This window comes from Mesoplodon bidens, assembly GCF_964165515.1.
Source record: "Mesoplodon bidens genome assembly, chromosome: 11".
Classification (NCBI taxonomy): Eukaryota; Metazoa; Chordata; class Mammalia; order Artiodactyla; family Ziphiidae; genus Mesoplodon; species Mesoplodon bidens.
This window is the reverse complement of record NC_138167.1, coordinates 29,185,085-29,203,991: the sequence shown is the minus strand read 5'-3', so window position 1 is coordinate 29,203,991 and position 18,907 is coordinate 29,185,085. Positions and strand designations below refer to the sequence as shown.

Below are 18,907 nucleotides of genomic sequence, written 5' to 3'. Positions count from 1 at the left end.
GCTGCAAATAGAGAAAGCCCACGTGCAGCAACAAAAACCCAATGCAGCCAAAAATAAAAATAAATAAATAAATAAAAATTTAAAAATAAAAAGTAGATTGTAAAATAATATTAAAAAAAAAAAAAAGAGGCAGTGAGCAACGGTTTTCTCAAGGCCAGTACCTCAAGTGATGCAGTCATTTGCGTCCTTGGGTTTTTCCTGTTTCAGATTGGTTGCTCCTGATCAACCCAAGCTCCAGACCAACCTATTTTTGACCAAAGTTATGTTTAAAACCTCAAATATTGGAGCCCAAATGCTATGGTTGAACCAAATTCTCTTGTGTAAACTTTTCTACGTAAGCATGAGCAAATAGGCCCAGTTTCCTTGTAAAAGGGGAATGAATAATCATGTCACTTGTTTAATGTGATTTTTAAAATCACTAGATAACACAATGTATATAAAGCACTTTACATTGTGCCTAGAACTTGTAAGTTGTTTTACAAAAGGTACATACTATTTTTGTGACCCAAAGGCCTGTACATGGCATATTGAAAGTGCTCAAATAAATTGCTGAGTTTAAATTTGATGCATAATGAAGAAGGAATATTCTTCAGCTGTTTCTGATCTGTTTATGCAGTGGCTAGCCAGAGATCTTGCAATAGGCCAGACCTGAAGTAACTCTAGCACTATGGCCAACTGTCTTTGGAAATAAGATCAAATGATCCATCAGTACATATTAATTCAGCTCCCTGCTCTAGGCAGGCAATAAGATTCTTGACCTTAGGAGCCTATAATCAAATCAAGTAGACTACATATAAAATGGTAGAAAATGAACCTTTATAGACAGCATTGTATAGAATATAACCTATAGGAAAGTTGACTGTGGACTGAGGTAATTAGGAATACTTCACAAAGGAGTTGAAAATTGAACTTCATTAGTCTGTGGTTAAAGAAACCATAGGTCTGTATAACCACTAAAGGATCTCCCTGTTGACCTGAAGAGTTCACTTATTCAGGCCAGTGGTCTTAGCCCTTAAACACTGAAATCTGATGTTTTTGATCTTATGTAATAACGAACACAAAATGGACAGTTCATAAATACACAGTTTAAGAAGGAATGATTTGGGGCTGGATTTGACCAATAAGATATGCTTAACTTATTGGGGGAGAAAGGGTTTTTTTAAATCTCAATTTCTTGCATATTAAGAAAGACACTTTTTTCTACACTGAGAAGATCTGTGGATTGTCATAATCCTTGTATTCAAGCCTGCTGAATAGGCTTCAGCAAACCTTACCAAAGATGAATGTCAGAGGGTTAAATGCTAAGTATCTGGGCCCTTCCAACTAGCACAGGCATCTTATGAGAGAAAACCTAACCATGGTGAACTTAGTTACAGTGATGATGCATTACTGCCAGTGGAGGCAAGATTAAGAGATTACATCAGACTATGAGTTTCATCCTATTTGTGTCTAACACTTCAGTGACCCAGACTCTTGGCTCCTGTATGCAGGAACCCAGAGCCAAGCTTTAGTTAATCGAATTGAATTATGAATAGTCAATCTGAATGGACTAATATATTTGCTCTCATCACTTTGTCTTTTGAAAGTCACTAATTACAATATTAGTATGGTTTAATGCTAACTTTATTTTAGGAGAATTTTTCTTCAAGTGGGAACATTTTGACATTTCAGAAATTTTATGTTTAAGTGATAGTTTAACTACAATTATTCAGGTCATTATAAATCAGAAGAGTAAAAAGAAATTCAGAAATAGGAACAGAGCCACTGAAATTAATATTGGAAACCACGAGACAGAAAATAGTACCAGAAAACTGGAAACAGGCAGATCTTAAGAATGGGAAAAGGGGGAAAACTACTACCATTAAGCCTGATGTTAGCCCTTACCAAATTTCTGATACAAATTAATTTAGCATATAGAGAATGTGTGCCCTCTAGATCTCATGTACTTTGTAAAAGTTGGAAAATAAAGCAGTAATTCCTAGAAACTAGCATGAAATTGCTAAGTAGTCTGAAATGTCTTCTTTTAAATCATAGGGGCTGTCATATTCAAGTTCATTTTGTTCTGATTATTTAAGTAGCACCGCTGTTAGATAGCTTCCATGCTCCATAAGGAAGGACTAGATTACATTTACACGAAATCAGGAAAGAGATGATGTTTTTCATTTTACATAAAGCTTTTCTGAACTTTGGTGTCTGTATCTTCAAAATATGGGCATAATAACCTCAGATCTACCTCCTGATATAAAGTATGAGAAAGTGATTTTTAAATGTTGGTGACATGTAATAAAGAAATCTTAATAAACAAGAAGAAAAAGATGGGTGGAGGGAGGATAAGGGAGAAAAGAATGAAGGTAAGGAGGAAATGCATGTGTAACAAAAACAATTGTAGGGCAGAAAAAGACTTTAGTGGAAGAACCCTATCATTGTTTAAAAGTAACTGAAATAAGGGAATTCCCTGGCAGTCCAGTGGTTAGGACTCAGCACCTTCACTGTGGTGGCCCGGGTTCGATCCCTGATTGGGGAACTAAGATCCTGCAAGCTGCACAGTGTGGCCAAAAATAATACTAATAAGTGAAATAAGGTCCAGAGAAGTTAAATGACTTGTGTGAAGTCTTGCAGCAATTTAATAGTGAGAAAAAAGTAAGTCAAAAGGGAAAGAAAAAAAAAAAAACCTAAGAGTTAAAAGACAAATGGGTTCTTGGAAGACATGACCTGGAAAGCCTATTAAAACTCACCAGGCCCTTTCACTTACCTCGGAAAATACTACTCAGCCAAGGGGACTGATGTTGGACCGTGGTTCCCTGCACAGTAATCTTCCCGAGGGTCCCAATCAGAGAACAGGGTCAAGTACCTCTTCCACTCTCAGTGCTCATTCCATTTTGTTCACTCACCTCTCTCCCTCCAGACCAATGTCCAGAGAGGAGAAATCAGGGCCCACACTTGACGCTTTGCTCTCATCCCACCATTTTACAAAACGAAGCTACCAAAAAACAAACAAACAAACAAACAAACAAAAAAACCTTGGATTCCTTTAGAGATTCAAATTACTGTAGAGATTCAAAGAAACATACATTCTCAAAAATATTTTAGTTGGTTGTTACAACACCCAAGCCTCTGCTTATCTGATTTATCTGAAGAGGAATGTGTCTACTGTAACTTACTGTTTTTTTTTTTTTTTTTTTTTACTTTTTATGGCAGTTAAGTCAGTAAAACTAACAATGATAAGACAATTTGAGTCTTCTATATGGAGAGGTATCTTTAAGGATAAAAAAATTTTTATATGATATAAAAAGATATAAAAGTTTTTCCTATTAAGTTGTATCTTATTATAGAAATGAAAATGATGAAAGAGATATTTCTGTGAAATAATTTTAGAAACAGAGAGAAAAACAAAAAACAAAACCTTCCAGCCAAATGGTATGTGGGTCTCAAGGGTTGGAATGTAGTTGCCCAGAGATTTGTTAGTTCAAATCTTCACAGGAAAGATTTGTGTGCAGTTCTCACTATTTGTGTACTCATTTATATAAAAGTCTTTTTTTCCCTATAGTTTATATGTATTTAATTTTTTAACTGCTAAAACCATCCCACGTGGTAAAGAAATGAGGGGAAGGATGCAATGATTTCCTTAAATTGTGGTTTTGGACAATGAGATGTATCTTCCACCAGCAAAACAAATAACTAATAGCCCATCATAAATTCCTTTGTTTTAAGACAAATTCCCCTGATAACACAGGTCAGTGGTTATACAGATTAGTTCTGACTATAGTCTGTGGCTCTGAAAGTCCTTGCCCAGAAAAGAAAAACAATTCATGTGAAATGAGCTATGATTCAGGAAATGTAACAGAAAGGTATTTACCCTAACAATAATTTAAACTAATAAAATAAATAAATAGAACGTTTTTACTTTCTCCTTTTCATTTCCAAAGTCAATGACCCAGAAACCATCAAGCTACTCAATCACATAGCAGCAGTAAGAGTCGGTAAGCCCCCATTTTCAGGCTAGGTTCTAGAACTCAAAAAATGTACTGTTGAAGTCATGACTATGAACAGGATAGTTAAGGACATTTTGGCTGAAATAACGGTTCCTGGTCAGTTTAGTCTGATCAGTTAAGCCACCTGTGATTGTCAACCAAGTCTGAGTCTGTCTTAATTCAATAAGCAACTCTTTTATAGCACGGTCCTATGCAAACCATGTCCTTCAGTTTACATATAGTACTTTGGATAACTAATCAAATGCATGTGGGTTATATAGAATATAAACATAAATATGAAATGTTGGCTACCTACGTTTCACCTTGACACAAATGGTTTGCCAGATGGGATTTTTCTTTCTTCTCCGCCGTATTCCACCACTTGCCTCCTCCACCACAGCCGTGTTACACCAGCACCTCCTGTTTGAACTGCTCTAGTCGCCTCCTGTGCTTCCACTTTTGCCCCCAAAGTCTATTCCGCCTTTAAAAGGGTCCTGTCAGGGACTTCCCTGGTGGCACAGTGGTTAAGAATCCGCCTGCCAACTCAAGGGACACAGGTTTGAGCCCTGGTCCGGGAAGATCCCACATGCCACAGAGCAACGAAGCTTGTGTGCCACAACTACTGAGCCCGTGCGCCACAACTACTGAAGCCCACACATCTAGAGCCTGTGCTCTGCAACAAGAGAAGCCACCGCAATGAGAAGCCCGCGCACCACAACGAAGAGTAGCCCCTGCTCGCCGCAGCTAGAGAAAGCCCACGCACAGCAATGAAGACCCAACGCAGCCAAAAATAAATAAATGAATAGATAAATAAATAAATTTATTTAAAAAAAAAAAAAGGGTCCTGTCAGAAGGACCCTTTTAAAACACAGAACTGATCACATCACTCCCCTGCTCGAAGTCCCTACTGTGGCCTCCAGAGCCCTCTGTGGAGTGACTCTGGACAGTGCTCCAACCTCACCTGCTGTCACTCTCCCCTTGGTCATTCCACTCCAGCCATGCTGGTCTTCTTGCAGTTTCTGGACCACGCCAGGCACACTCCCTCCTCAGGCCTTTTGTACCACTGTTCCTTTCACATAGGTCCCTGCATGGCTCAGTCCTCTGCTGAAATGCCCTCTCAGCAGAGGGGTTTCCCCGACCATCAACCGTCGTACCTGTAAATAAGAGCCCATTGCCCTCACAACCACCGCCCATGGCTCCCTCTCTATTCCCTTGCCTACTTTTTGTATAAAAGAAAATTTTTAATGGACAGTTTTATTTTTTAATTTTTTTAGTATTGGAATATAGGTGATTTACAATGTTGTGTTAGTTTCAGGTGTATAGCAAAATGATTCAGATATACATATACGTATATCCATTCTTTTTCAGATTCTTTTCCCCTATAGGTTATTACAGAATATTGAGTAGAGTTCCCTGTGCTATATAGTAGATCCGTGTTGGTTATCTGTTTTATATATAGTAGTGTGTATGTGTTAATCCCAAATTCCTCATTTAGCCCTCCCCACCACCTTTCCCTTTTGGTAACCATAAGTTTGTTTTCTATGTCTGTGAGTCTGTTTCTCTTTTGAACAGTATGGAGTTTCCTTAAAAAACTGAAAATAGAACTACCTTATGATCCAGCAATTCTACTCCCTGGCATATATCCGGAGAAAACCATAATTCGAAAAGATACATGCACCCCAGTGTTCATTACAGCACTATATACAATAGCCAAGACATGGAAGCAACCTAAATGTCCATCAACAGATGAACGGATAGAGAGTTTTATATACATAGTGTAAGCTATTAAGTGATTTATTGTAAAATAGGTAATTTATTATATTTCTTCTTAGGCCCTTCTTTTGCCAGCTTTTTGATTAGAGATTTAAAGAAATTTTTTGCAAAATATAACAAAACAAGGTTCTTTAGAGCTGCTTTTGGCATTCGTGGTCTGCACATAATTGTATTGCATTTTTAACAACTAAATGAATTCCACATGAAGAGAGCTATGCTTACTCTCCCTCCTCTCCCTTGAAACCCGCAGACGTCTTGCCGGAAACGCTTTGACATACATTCCCAAGGGAGCATTTGCTGGCCTTTACAGTCTTAAAGTTCTGTAAGTAAACCGGGTATTGTTTGTTATAATTCTGATTTTAGTGTCAAGTGGATGCTAATTAACTTGTAAAGATTGAGTTCTTCCAATAAACTATTTAGAGTCATGAGATAATTCATCTAAATTCCAGTCTGCCTTCCTTGATACCATAGAAACATGTGATAGCTGGCTGGATTTGTGTGTGAAAAAACTTCATCTCTCCTTTTCTAACCTTAATGTCAAAACTTTGTTTGCCCCTAAATAACCAACCAACTTATCAACTCAAACTTGTGAAAGCATATTTCCCTTTCCTTTTGTGCTATGAAGTTGGGGGGAGTTTTTTGAGTCATTTTGGTTCAAGTGAATAAATCACTATTATGCTGACATAATGAGATCACAGCCTCAAACCATTTGCAGAATTTGTTTCCATGTGATGCGCTGAATAAGGCTCAGGTAAAAAAAAAAAAATCAAGTTTATGTTCTACTTGTGAATAGATGTAGAAAAGCCTAGTGCAAAGTAGATACAATGAGTAGTTGTTTAATTGAGAAATGTTAATTCATTGAGACTTGTAAAAAATGGGCTTTCTTACTATTTAATGTCCAACTTCCTAATTTTCTATCAGAAAACTCATTATTACTGATACCTCCTTCTCCTAGTACCCATTGTTTAATTTTCTTTCAGTTTATTCTTTGTAGAAAAGAAAGGGACCTTAGTAGAGAAAATAGATAACACAAGTTGAAATTCATACCAGGAAAGTTTTATCTCAGGGAAAACAACCTGATTTTATCTCCTTTGAGATAAAAGTTATAAACTCTAAAAAGGCATTTGATGTATTTCTGCTTAATAGACATTGCATTTCATTGACCTGAGGGATACATAGTCTATTTTAAAAAGCAATTTTATTTAAATTTAATATTTTTTAAAAGGTAAATTCAAAAGCAGAACTGTTATTTGGTCTTGGTCTACTTAGGTGATTGGGTTTGATCTCCCTACCCTTGAGTTATTTTTACTATTAGGTAGCAATATTTTTAAGTTGTCATACTTCCAAATCCTAAGGTTAATCCATTATGTGGTGAAATTCTAGGCTGTAGCACCAATTCTAATGTGCTTATATTTCCACGAATCCAGCAAAATATTTGGAACCATTCAAAATGCATCACGTAAATCAAGTTTAGATGAGACACCGAAGATGTTTTCCCTGTGTCGAGATAGGTACCACTAAGTATTTTGGAAACTTGTTAAATAAATTATATTGGAATGAATTATTTTAATTCATTGACAAAATGTATATTGGATATACTGAACTAGACTGTGTGTGTGTGTGCACGTGCGCATGTATGCACACACACCACTCAAAGTGGCATTGAACAAATTATTGCTGGAAAGACAAAGATCAGTAAGTATGGCCATGCCCTTGAAGAGTTTAGAATCTAGTGGTAGATTGTGGGATCAAGATAATGTGACCAAGACAGATGAACAGATCCCTCTGATTCTGTGGAACTACAGAGGTTGGGAAGGACTCTGTCCAGTCTGATGGTTCAAATTCGTCTTCCTAGGAAAGATGTTTCTCCAAAGAGTTGACCTAGAAGCCAAACCTTGAACCAGCCATCCACATAAGGTAGTCGACTGAGGGGACACTATACATAGAGACACAGAGGCAGGAGGAACCTGGGATGAACAGACAGCCCTACGCAGGTGGTACTTAAGCATTCAGGAGAAGATGGAGAGTATCTGGAGAAGAGCCTGGAGAGAGAGAAAAGGTCCTGGTCACCAGGATCCTGTATGTCATGTCAAAAAAGCATAGACATTATTATGTCCTAAGCATGATGAGAAGCCAAGAAAAAGATGTAAGCAAGAAAATGGCACTTTCAGACTTTGCACTTCAGCTGGATCGTTATCAATGTGAGGGGGATTCAAAAGGAGCAAGACCCCTGCCAGGAATAGTATTCACTCTTCTCTTTATTTTGCTGACTTAAAGACTAGTATTCAATGAGCAAATCCAATTGTCAAATATTTAGAAAGTATTTAGTGTTAGAGCAATGCTTCTCAACCATGGTCATCACGCCTGCCACAGAATGTTCTGGAAATTTGTGGAGGCATCTTTGGTTTTCCAGGTGATTGGCATGTAGTAACTTGTCCTGTGATGAGCTGCTCAGCCCAGCATAAAGAATCCCCCTGCATCCCTCTTGACTTCTGACTGTCCCTCCACACCAAACTTCAATCAATAATACTTTCATTCATAATCATACTGAAAGGTTTTACATGAAGTTCTGCATACGCCTAATAATCTGTACAGGAAAAATTAAATGGTATAAATATAGTCTCTCAAAATCATTGACTAGTTAACACAGATTGTGCATCCTGTGATTTCTACCCACATATTTATTTGAAAATGATATTAGTGCAGTAGAAGAATTACCTCAGAAACCACAAAACAAATTAAAGCTATGTAACTGTGAAGTTGTAAAACGTCTTCTTAAAAATAACTATCATTAAATTAGTAGAGAAACATGAAACACAGGGCTCTCACTGAATCTCATTAACAAAGTCTGCTTTATAAATATTTCGTATATGGCCCTTTAAAATGTTGGGAGCACAATCATACAAAATCTGTGCTGAGATAACTATATAATGATTTATTTATTTGGGGGTAGCCTGTTGCATTTTTAATATTACTCTTCCACTATCCGGCAGGGTCTACCACCCAACTACTATGCAGGTGGTATCATGACTTTCTTTTTCCAGTTTAGCCTCAATTCCCTCTTACCTATGGTGGGATGTGCTCCCAAGGGCCTCTTGAAGTACTGGAGAACAGATGCTCACCTCAGCGTGCAATGGAACTTTGAGATAGGATGGATGTTCTCTGTGGTATTTCAGTCCTATCTCATAAAAGAGAGAGAATTATTTTGATATCACTCATCTATAAGGAACACTCATTTGTGAGAATGTAATACTTTCTTATTTTCTCCACTGCAACATCTATAATATGTCTTGGTATGTTATCTTTGTTTTAATAAAAGTTATTTCCTTCTTTCCCATAAAACATTACATAAAATAAGTATAATCTGTTATATGTCTTAACTGTAGATCTTATTCTAGTATCCGTTTAGACCTCTACTCTCATTTCCCTGTTCTTGCACAGAATAACTTCTGATCATGTTACTTTTCTCATACCCAACCTTATTCATTAAAAGTGGAGGCAGGGCTTCCCTGGTGGCACAGTGGTTGAGAGTTCGCCTGCCGATGCAGGGGACACGGGTTCGTGCCCCGGTCCGGGAGGATCCCACATGCCGCGGAGCGGCTGGGCCCGTGAGCCATGGCTGTTGGTCCTGCGTGTCCGGAGCCTGTGCTCCACAACAGGAGAGGCCACAACAGTGAGAGGCCCACATACCGCAAAAAAAAAAAAAAATGGAGGCAAACATCTGACTCTTTCATAGAAATACCTCCTTGGATAGTCATATCTGAGCATCACATATATAATAATACATATATCCCTTTATTATAAATTACTTATATTTCTCCTTTATCATACAGTTAGGGCAGTACATTATGTTGATTTTTTTTTCTTTAAAATGATGTGTGTAAATGGCTATATTTTTATGAATTTTATCTTAATATAATGGATGAAGCATTACAAAAGATTTGGTATTAAAGGGAGACTTGGGTCCAATAGGGCTGAGAACCACAGTGCTAGAGGTAAAATGCTGAACAAGACAGGCCTGGTCCTACCATTGTGGAAAGTGACTCAAATGTTTTGTGAAGTCCAAAAGTCATTGGAAGAAAGAAATAACTGATTATATTGTAGCATGGTGAGAAAGATAATATACAAGTAATATTCATCTGGGGCCCTGATCATATAAGGAGGGTAAGAAAGGATCTGGAAAAGAAGAGAAAGATAAGAGTAATCCAGTCCTAGAAGACAGGAAATGAAGATAGCAACAGCCCTCCTTGGTGAGGACTGTTTTATATCAGAAATCTTGTTACTGTGAGCTCTGGAAGATCACTAAAATTTAAGATGATTATCCCTGTAAATATTGGCCTTCATAAAAGGTTACTGGCTTAGTATTGCAAAATACCCAGTCCCATGGAATTCTGAACCAGGCTACCCGCAACAAAGGTTCATTTTCTTGTGTAGGCCATTCAGTCGAGGAATGGCTTATTCTCTTGCCACCAGCACCAGAACCAAAGCCACATGGAGGTGATGGATAAAACTAACCATAGGAAAGGCACAACTAAAATTCTCTCCCTCTCAGAAAAGAGCCTGGATAGCTACTTGATATCTAAACATAGGACAAGTAGGCAGAGGAAATACCTAAGGATCACGCCATTGTTACAGAGTCCTCTTTCAACGTATAATTTCCTCTCACCTGCTTCACAGTACCTGTACTTGACCTTATTTAGTCCTGTTGGCCAAAAAAAAAAAAGATAACCAAAAAATTTATTGTTAAAGTAGCTTGGGGACACTGTATGTAATTGTGAATATTTTACAGTTTTAAAGCTCCTCAGGGAAAGAAATTAAGAAAATATGAAGTCATCCTTTGCCTCTAGAGATAGTGTTTCATTTTCTTTTCTCACCCATATGTGAATGATAAAAATGAAGTTGTAAGTACCTAAACCCATATTCAGTTCGTGGTACATTCTGCTTGTATTTGCTGCATTGAATAAAGGATTATTTATAAAAGAAATCTGCAACCATGTTGTGAATGCTCTGTTTTAATTGCACTCCGTAGTACTATAAATCCTTTAATTGTTTTTTGTTTCCCACTGGAATATCTTAAACAAAAACAGGATTTTCTAATTAACTCACTGAAGACCTATAAGGTTATAATGGAGATAATTTGCTCTTGTTTTGTCATTTGAAAGTAATTAAACAAAAGTTCTTTATTTAAGGAGAGATCAGGACTTAAGTGATTTTCTTTATTTATATTTTTGGTATTTAACTGGTAGAAGTGGTTGAAAATTAAATTGCTGGGAGGTAGCTCAGGGGTAGCTTTAAAAGGTATCATTAGTAAAGCTTGTTTAAGTTCCATTTTCTGAAGGTAGATATATAGAACTACTGAGAAACTTTGCAACTATTCAGTGAAGAAAAGCCATTTAAATATCTCTTATCCTCTACTCCAGTTTTCCAATATTCTAGAAAGACCACGTTATAAGAGTTTCACTGTCCGGTTAGCAAAGCATAGGAGGACAGTTCTGTACACACTTTGAGCCAGTAATATATTACCTATAAAGTTTACACATCAATTAAGTCTATTATCTGTATCTTATCACTTAAATTTATCACACAATTAGCGAGTGGCTTTGAAAACATTTCTGTCAAGTTAAAATTATATCATATATTAAAACTGCTTGGAAAGGTATAAAATAACATATAAACGTAAACTTTTAATATTTAGGTAAATTATGCAAAATACGGCATTCAAGCTACAATTTTCCCAATTACCTAACCGGTAATTGAAGTGTGAACTCTCTCTAAATCTTGACTTTGTTCATAAGGAACCAATATATTTTGAGACTTTTGATTTATGAAATGTTAACTGAATTCAAGTTTAAAATAATGAAATTACTTGTTTAAAACTGTTGGATTACAAGTGACAGAATTATGATCCTTAGAAAACAGAATCTCAGCCATAGTGAGAAAAGCATAAATTTTATGATCTCCAAATATTTTACACGTCTTATTTGATATGAGCTCATATTTGCATATATGAAAGTATAATAAATGCCTTCATATTGTAATCCGCAAACAACTCATCAATCAGATGGTATTATTCTATTCCCATCACACAGATAAAAGTCCAACGGTCAAGAAGGGTAAATGGTTTGCTTGCCAAGACTCAAAACTTAGACCTTATCTCCAATCTCGATGTAGCCTCAAGTTCAGGTGAAAATATTCTTAGAAATACTTAGCAGAGCATAGGGTGGTTCTCAGTGTGTGGTGCCTTGCCCAGCAGCACCAAGATCACCTGAGAGTTTGTTAAAAATGCAAATTCTCTGGCCCATACCCAGATCTACTGAACCAGGAACTTTGAGGGTGGAACACAGAAAACAGTGTTCTAACAAGCCTTCCAGTGAATTCTGATGACACCTAAAGTTTGAGAACCACTGGCATAGAGGGGGTTTTTTTGGCCAATTTTATTTTCTCATTAATTAAAATGTCACTATATCATTAGTTTTGAGAAGAGGACTTATCAATTTATACAGAAAGGGCCAACCTTTATTGAACGCTTACCAGGCAGCAGGTATTGTTCTATGTACTTTCACTCATTAGATCATCACAATAAGCCCTGGGGGTGGATATTATTACTGATCACTGAGATGTGGCAAGATTGAATGATTTCCCTGAGGCCACGGGGCTACTGGCAGGGAAGAGGTAGTCAGATCCGAGAACCCATGCTCTTAATCATACTGTGAAAGGCGTACAACCTGAGAATTTGTACAATTATTCCTCAAGAGAATGCTGCAAGGGACGATGGAAAGTACATCAAGCTTTGGAGTCAGACATACCTGGCGTTGAATCCCAGGTAGTCATCTAATGAAAAGAGACTTCAGTTGTGGAGATGAGAGAACCAGGCAAATAGTTTCTGAAAATCCAAGTATAAATTTGTGACCTAATAAGTAGAAATATTTATCTAAAATGTCTTTTAAAAATGCTTTCCTAAAATAGTTTCCTGCCTCTGGCTTACATTGACCATGAAATGGTGGCTGGGGGTTGGGCGGAATGGCTGCGAAATTATTGTGCTATAAACATTTATGAATGAGGTAGCAAAATATAAGAAATCTAGTGGGAATTTTTCCACACTATTTCCCACTAGCAATGATATATTTTATTTCACTGTTGCCAGGTGTCTCCATTCTGTAGTCCCCATGTTCTGATCAGAACTATTGAACCTAGGTGAGCAAAAGTGCAATTGTTCACAAGAAGCATTAATTTATATCAAAATATGATCATACACAAGAAGGGAGAAGATCTTTAATATCCTCCTACTCTTATCCTTATTTCCATTTTGTCTAATCTAATTGTCATCACAGTGATCCTTTTAAAACATAAATAAGATCACATCATTCCCCCCCCCACTTAAACCCTTCAACAAGAGTTTATCACCACATTTAAAATAAAGCCTGCAAGTCCTTCATGAGATGTCCTTAGGTTGTCTCCCAATCTCTTGCTCTCAGTTACTTCTCCTCAGTCACAATGACCCTTTGCTCCTCCTTTAACAAGTCAAGCAAGCTCCGGCCTCAGGGCCTTTGCACTTGCTCTTCCCTCTTCCTCAGTAACTTTCCAGATGTTCCCATGTTTTGTTCCATGACGCCATTCTGATGTCTACTCAAATATCACCTCCTAAGAGAGATCTTCTCTGACCACCTTTAGAATCAAATTCTCACCCCTTGTTACCATCTATCCCAAATCCATGTTTTGTTTTCTGTTCATAGTACCTATCACTTGTCTCAAGTTATATACTCATTTGTTAATTTTAAATTATGTCACTCTTCACAGGCCAAGGTTGTGCCTGATGCTCAGCTGTTTCCCTGACACCTAGAACAGTGCCTGACACTGCTATGCCAGTTATTGTTAATTATTGCTGTCTTTAATGTTTTTTTTTTTCATTTGTTTCAATGTGCAGTATGCTTCAGAATAATCACCTAAGACAGGTACCCACAGAAGCTCTACAGAATTTGCGAAGCCTTCAATCACTGTAAGTATAGTTGAAATTCCAACATGCTATCAGGATCAGTTTGGGAAGGAGCATTGAAATGTCCAAATGACCATTTTAGTAAGTTGCTTGGGTGGGGACCAAACCTAAATAAGTTGCCAGTGAGAGTTTCCATTAGAGCAACAATTCTTTGCATCCTCATTAGACAATATGTATGAGAGAGACCAGTGTTGGGGTTTGAGGTTTCAGGGCAGAGACTTAATCAGAAAACATGCAATGAAAAGCCTCTTGTATATGTTGGTATCACAGGACAAAAATCCAGGATCTTGTCCTATACAGTACAGTCCCTATACAGTATTTTAGCTCCTGAATTCAAATCAGGAATAATACTTTCTCCTTTTATCTAGAAAAAAAGAGTCAAAATCTAGACCTCTTGGCATCTTCAGTTTCTTCTGTTTTTAGATTATCTGAGCTGCCCTGTAATGCAATTTTGCTGAGTCAAATAAAGGCTTAATTTTTTGAGTTCTGTATGCATACCAGGGGTCCTCAATTCAGGAAGCTAAGATCTAATGGTATCTCTTAAAGTCATACTGGGCAGGTCTACTAACCAGGAGCTTCCTCACCGCCACACACAGACATACAAACATATTCACAAACAGTCCCACAGATATACACACACATACCTCAGATTCACACACCACACACAGACACACAAACACACACAGCAGTGGTGTTGGTGTTCCTTACTCTGAATCCACAACTTTTCCATTAGGAGGTCCCACCCTCCCCTGATTTAAAACCTCTGAATGAATAAAAATTCGTTATTCCTCACACAAAGAACTTTCTCACCAGCTAGATGTTTTGGAGCTTGGGTTGTAAGCTGTGGTTCACAGTGATTATTTGGCAGCACTATGCCACGAGTTCTTGATCAGTATCTGCATCTCATCAGAATGTATAAGTGTATTGGAAATGTTGCATGATTTCCAATATCCACATGTGTGATATATGTTTTCATCTTACTTACACTGGAGGTCCTCATCTGTCAAACAAAATACTGGTTTCTGGTCTAGAATGATGAGGGAGATAAATGCATTAAAAAGGCAAATAAATATTGCAGACTCGAGTTGAACATCATTGTAAAGAATACATCGGTTAACAATTACACATAGTTCGCTTAATGTCTTTTACTGAGGTGATACAAGAGAAGGAGGAACGTGAGATCTGGAGATGCTACTTTCTTCCTTTGATCTTTTTTCTTCTTTTTAATGAAAGCAAATCTGTGCTTGAGACCATTTTAAGCTTTTTATTCCAGTCGAACAAAGTGACTTCCTAGGCTCTCACCAGCCTAGAGATAAACAAGCCCACAAGAGCCCCTTTGTGGCAGGGGATGGGTCTGCTGCCTTTTCAGGAGCTCTGTAATGACATCACAGTATCACTCCCCCTTTGCGGAACAAGCCTTTTCCTGAAGGAAAGAACCAGCCAGAGCAGCAAAACACCCTGGAGGTGGGTTATCTGTGTCAGGGCACGGGGTCTAATGGCTGAATTGAAAAACGAGATAACAGCAGTGGCCAATAGGATCTTTAAACAGCTGTGAGGCAGGCGGAAGATAGAAGGATAAGAGTTTGTAACCAAAAGCCACTATCAGCTGAAAGAGGATCACAAACAGAACACCCACAGAAGTGAACCCTTTGAGAAAGCGAAAACCACGAATCTTTTGTTCGCTCGAACTGGGTGGTGCCTCTCTGATCAACGTGTTCAGATTTAGTTTCTTACCGTCTAGATATTTACTGTTCACCAGGTGTCTCTTGCATTTGGTGTCTGGTTCACAAAAACAATGACTGTGGAAACCTTATAAATATTTGTTCCCTGTGAAAAAGCCAAGGGTTAACGTTCTAGCAGGATGCTATTGCATCCAGACGGAGGCATCGAGATAGATCTTCAGCCCCCAGTGCACACTGGATTGTATCGGCCAGTTATGTAATGTTTGTCCGGGGCCCCTTTGCCCAGAGCACGGCAGACCATGTGAGATGATGAATGTTGGCAGTGTGTGCAGCTATGACACTTTGTCTCACTTACATTTTTTGTGCTACTTTGATACAAGCATTAAGATATGACTCAAAAAAACATATGCTTAACCACCAACCACACAGAAACTGTATTCTACCAACCAAAGGAGTCCCCTACCCACTCTGGAGGTTTGGGCTCCTGTGAGCCCTTTTAAAGTTTTACTGTTGTCCCAGATGCAAGTTGTTTAATAGGATTGCTCCTGCCTCCTTCAAGCAGTTCCAAAAATAAAAACAGATTTGAGTCTAATGGTCATTGCAAACGTGCGTTCCTTGTCCACTGTCCATTCATTTTGCATGCATACTTCAGCCTCATCAATACAAATAACAAAGAGGGTGAAACCTGTCGCATCCGTGACACCTGGGAGGCTTCCGTTCAGCTACCTATCCAGCTCTTCTTGGACTACAGTCAACCCTTAGACCTCCACCTAGCCCTTTTTTTAATGGTTCCTCTTTTCTCTTTCTTGAATTCACTCTATTTTTCTCCACTTTATTCTTTTCCTTGTATTATTCATTCACTCTCTAAGAAGCACTCTGCATTCCCCAGGGGCTGGGAGTGCATCACCCATACGCATTCCTGGCTTAGCAACTTCTAAAGGGGGGCTTCTCAATTCCGGCTGCAAAGAATAATCATCTGGAGAGTCCGGAAGCCTAGGCTGCACCCCAGACCAATGAAAATCAGAACCTCTGAGTAGGAGACCCAAACATCAGGGTTTTCTAACGGTTTAATGATATAGGTAAGTGCTTCTTAAATGAAGATCGGGAAAATGAGTGTCCTAAGATGATTTGTAAATATCCTCCTGAACTCTTCAAACTTGAAATAATAACAAAGTCCATATTTTGCATTCTAGGGTAAACTAATATGAAATAAAAGTAATGGGCCTTTTATTCAAAAAGGTGCCTTGTTTGTGCTTAATTGAAATAGCTCACATCTACCTATTAGTTCTACTGACAATCTGGGGCAGATAAAGTTAGGAGGCCACATGCTGTATTATCCTGCTATTCGAATGTGTCCATGGACCGGCAACATCAGCACCTCCCGAGACATGCAGAACACTGGGCCCCATCTCTGTGTAGCTTGATCAAAAGCTTCATTTTAACAAAATCCTCAGGGGATATATATACATGGTGCATTTGAGAATTAAAATTTTTAGTGTCTATGACGTGAACAAAGCAGTCTACAAACCAAAAATGGTTGAGAACTACTGAAATAGATCATGGGTATACTTTGCCCCACCCATACAGACTGGGCTTCATTGAATAAACTTTAAGAAACTTGATTTATATTGAAGTTGGGAACCTTGCTCTGAGTAAGAAACAAATTGTACTTATATTTCAAGGGATGTAATTTTCATTGATTCCATGTAAACAACAAATATTTTGCTTTGGTCATAATGAAAACACATAGGTACATTTGTGTTCTTTGAACTCTCTGCTGATGCTTACAAACTGCTCAGCTAAAGAATAAGAGGGCTTGTCCATGTGCCAGAGCCCAGTAGCCCAGAGCCTGCCCCTGTACAATATGTACGTTAGGTTTCTGACAAGGCAATGACAGCCCAGACACCAGTTGGCCTTTTGTAATGTAATCAAATATAACTTAATTTCCTTTCTGTTTTTTGGAAAGGAATAGGAAATGTAATCAGAATTCACAGTGAATTGGATTTCACCAAAAAACTTTTGGCATTATAGTCATTTGAGGACTAGGATCAGATTGCAGTGATTTGATGGAAACTCAAAACTTAACCCTCCCATAACCTCACACCTTTGTATTAATAGTTAAGAAATCGATCTATGAAAAAACATCGTTGCTTCACTTGTTGATTGTCATTAATGATGTTCAAGCACCTCACCGTCATTAGTGGAAGTTCAAGGTGATCAAAGAGAATGACACATTCATGTTTGTCCAGTTAACCAGGATATTACTTAATACATGTTGATTTTCATGCCAAGTCTGCACTAGCGAAACTAATTGTGGAAAATGCACAATCACAAAAATAATGAGTTGGTAAACAGAAAATGAAGGGAGAATTAGACATGTCTTTAGCATTGTCTCTATTCTCCAATGAGCTAATAATCTACTTTAGAGTCAAGACATTATTTTAAAAGCCGAGAAGAATATATAACTCCTGCCTGGAATAAGATCTGCCTGAGCATCTTATTGTGACATCAGCTTAAGGGCTACAGACACCCCCCTCCTGGGACCCGGTGAAATGTCAATAACTTCACCTCAACTCTTCATAGTAGGGTTTTGCTACTAATAATCCAAAAAGAGAATAAGCAGGAAGAGGAAGTGAGGAGGAATCGCAGTGCCGAGCAGAAAGTAAGGCAAGCCTGGAACCAGCAGCAGTTCTCCACTGCTAATGTCCAGGAGCCTATTGGGTTTCAGACCCAGGCTAAAGAGTGGGAAGGAAGTAACAGAAGACAAGGAGCAGAAGAAAAGAAAGCAAAGGGAGGTAACCGAGAGGATAAGATGAAAAGATCAAAAGGGCTAAAAAAAAACAAAGCAATGGTTTTAGTATTAGTGACATTATTCCTTCCACTAAAATAGTGTCCAGAAAGAGAAATTTTAAGTTTACATAACAAAAATACACCATGATCTTGGTGTATTTTGTTTTTCACAGAAGTGCCATCATATTAGGTACGCCTAGGGATAGAGGAGCACTGAGAAGTTCTAGAGGCCAAGGCTTTTGTCTGTTGCACTCTTCGGAGTTCATTTCACACACCATGTGGAAACCAGCACGCAGTGAATTGTTCTGAAGAGGAGTTTTGCCTTGTCCCCCTCCCCCCATTTAAACATTAGGAGAAAGTTATTTTCAAAGGCGAAGGAGCCCTTTTTCCACAAGAAGAGAGAGATCAAATTGGAGCACAGTCTTCAGAATCCAGTGAAAAAGAAATGTGAAGACTTTAAGCAAGACCCAGGCATGAAATATTGTGACATCAGGTTATCTGCCCGTGCTATGATAAATCACAGACATGACAGTCATATCAGATAGACAACCAAAAGAGAACATGGATGTTATAGAATGAGAAGTAAGATGAACTTTTTTTAGTCTTGTACTGTGAAATAAAGGTTAACTTTGGAAAGTAGGTTGAACTCGGGAGAAGCTAAAAGAATGACGGCTATGGGAAGGCACACTGTGAACGGG

The 18,907-nt window shown here is 38.1% G+C and overlaps 1 protein-coding gene across 3 annotated transcripts in view; it reads left to right on the top strand.

The window, feature by feature from the left end:
• The window catches only part of LGR5 (leucine rich repeat containing G protein-coupled receptor 5), a gene marked incomplete at both ends in the record, with an annotated part of 121,099 nt that overhangs the window by 67,676 nt on the left and 34,516 nt on the right, over positions 1-18,907 (top strand). For all 3 annotated transcript variants that reach the window (XM_081248850.1, XM_081248849.1, XM_081248848.1), the window contains 2 exons: positions 5,995-6,066; positions 13,669-13,740. In XM_081248850.1, coding sequence (XP_081104976.1) covers positions 5,995-6,066; positions 13,669-13,740 — 144 coding nt within the window. The remainder of the gene's footprint in view (positions 1-5,994; positions 6,067-13,668; positions 13,741-18,907) is intronic.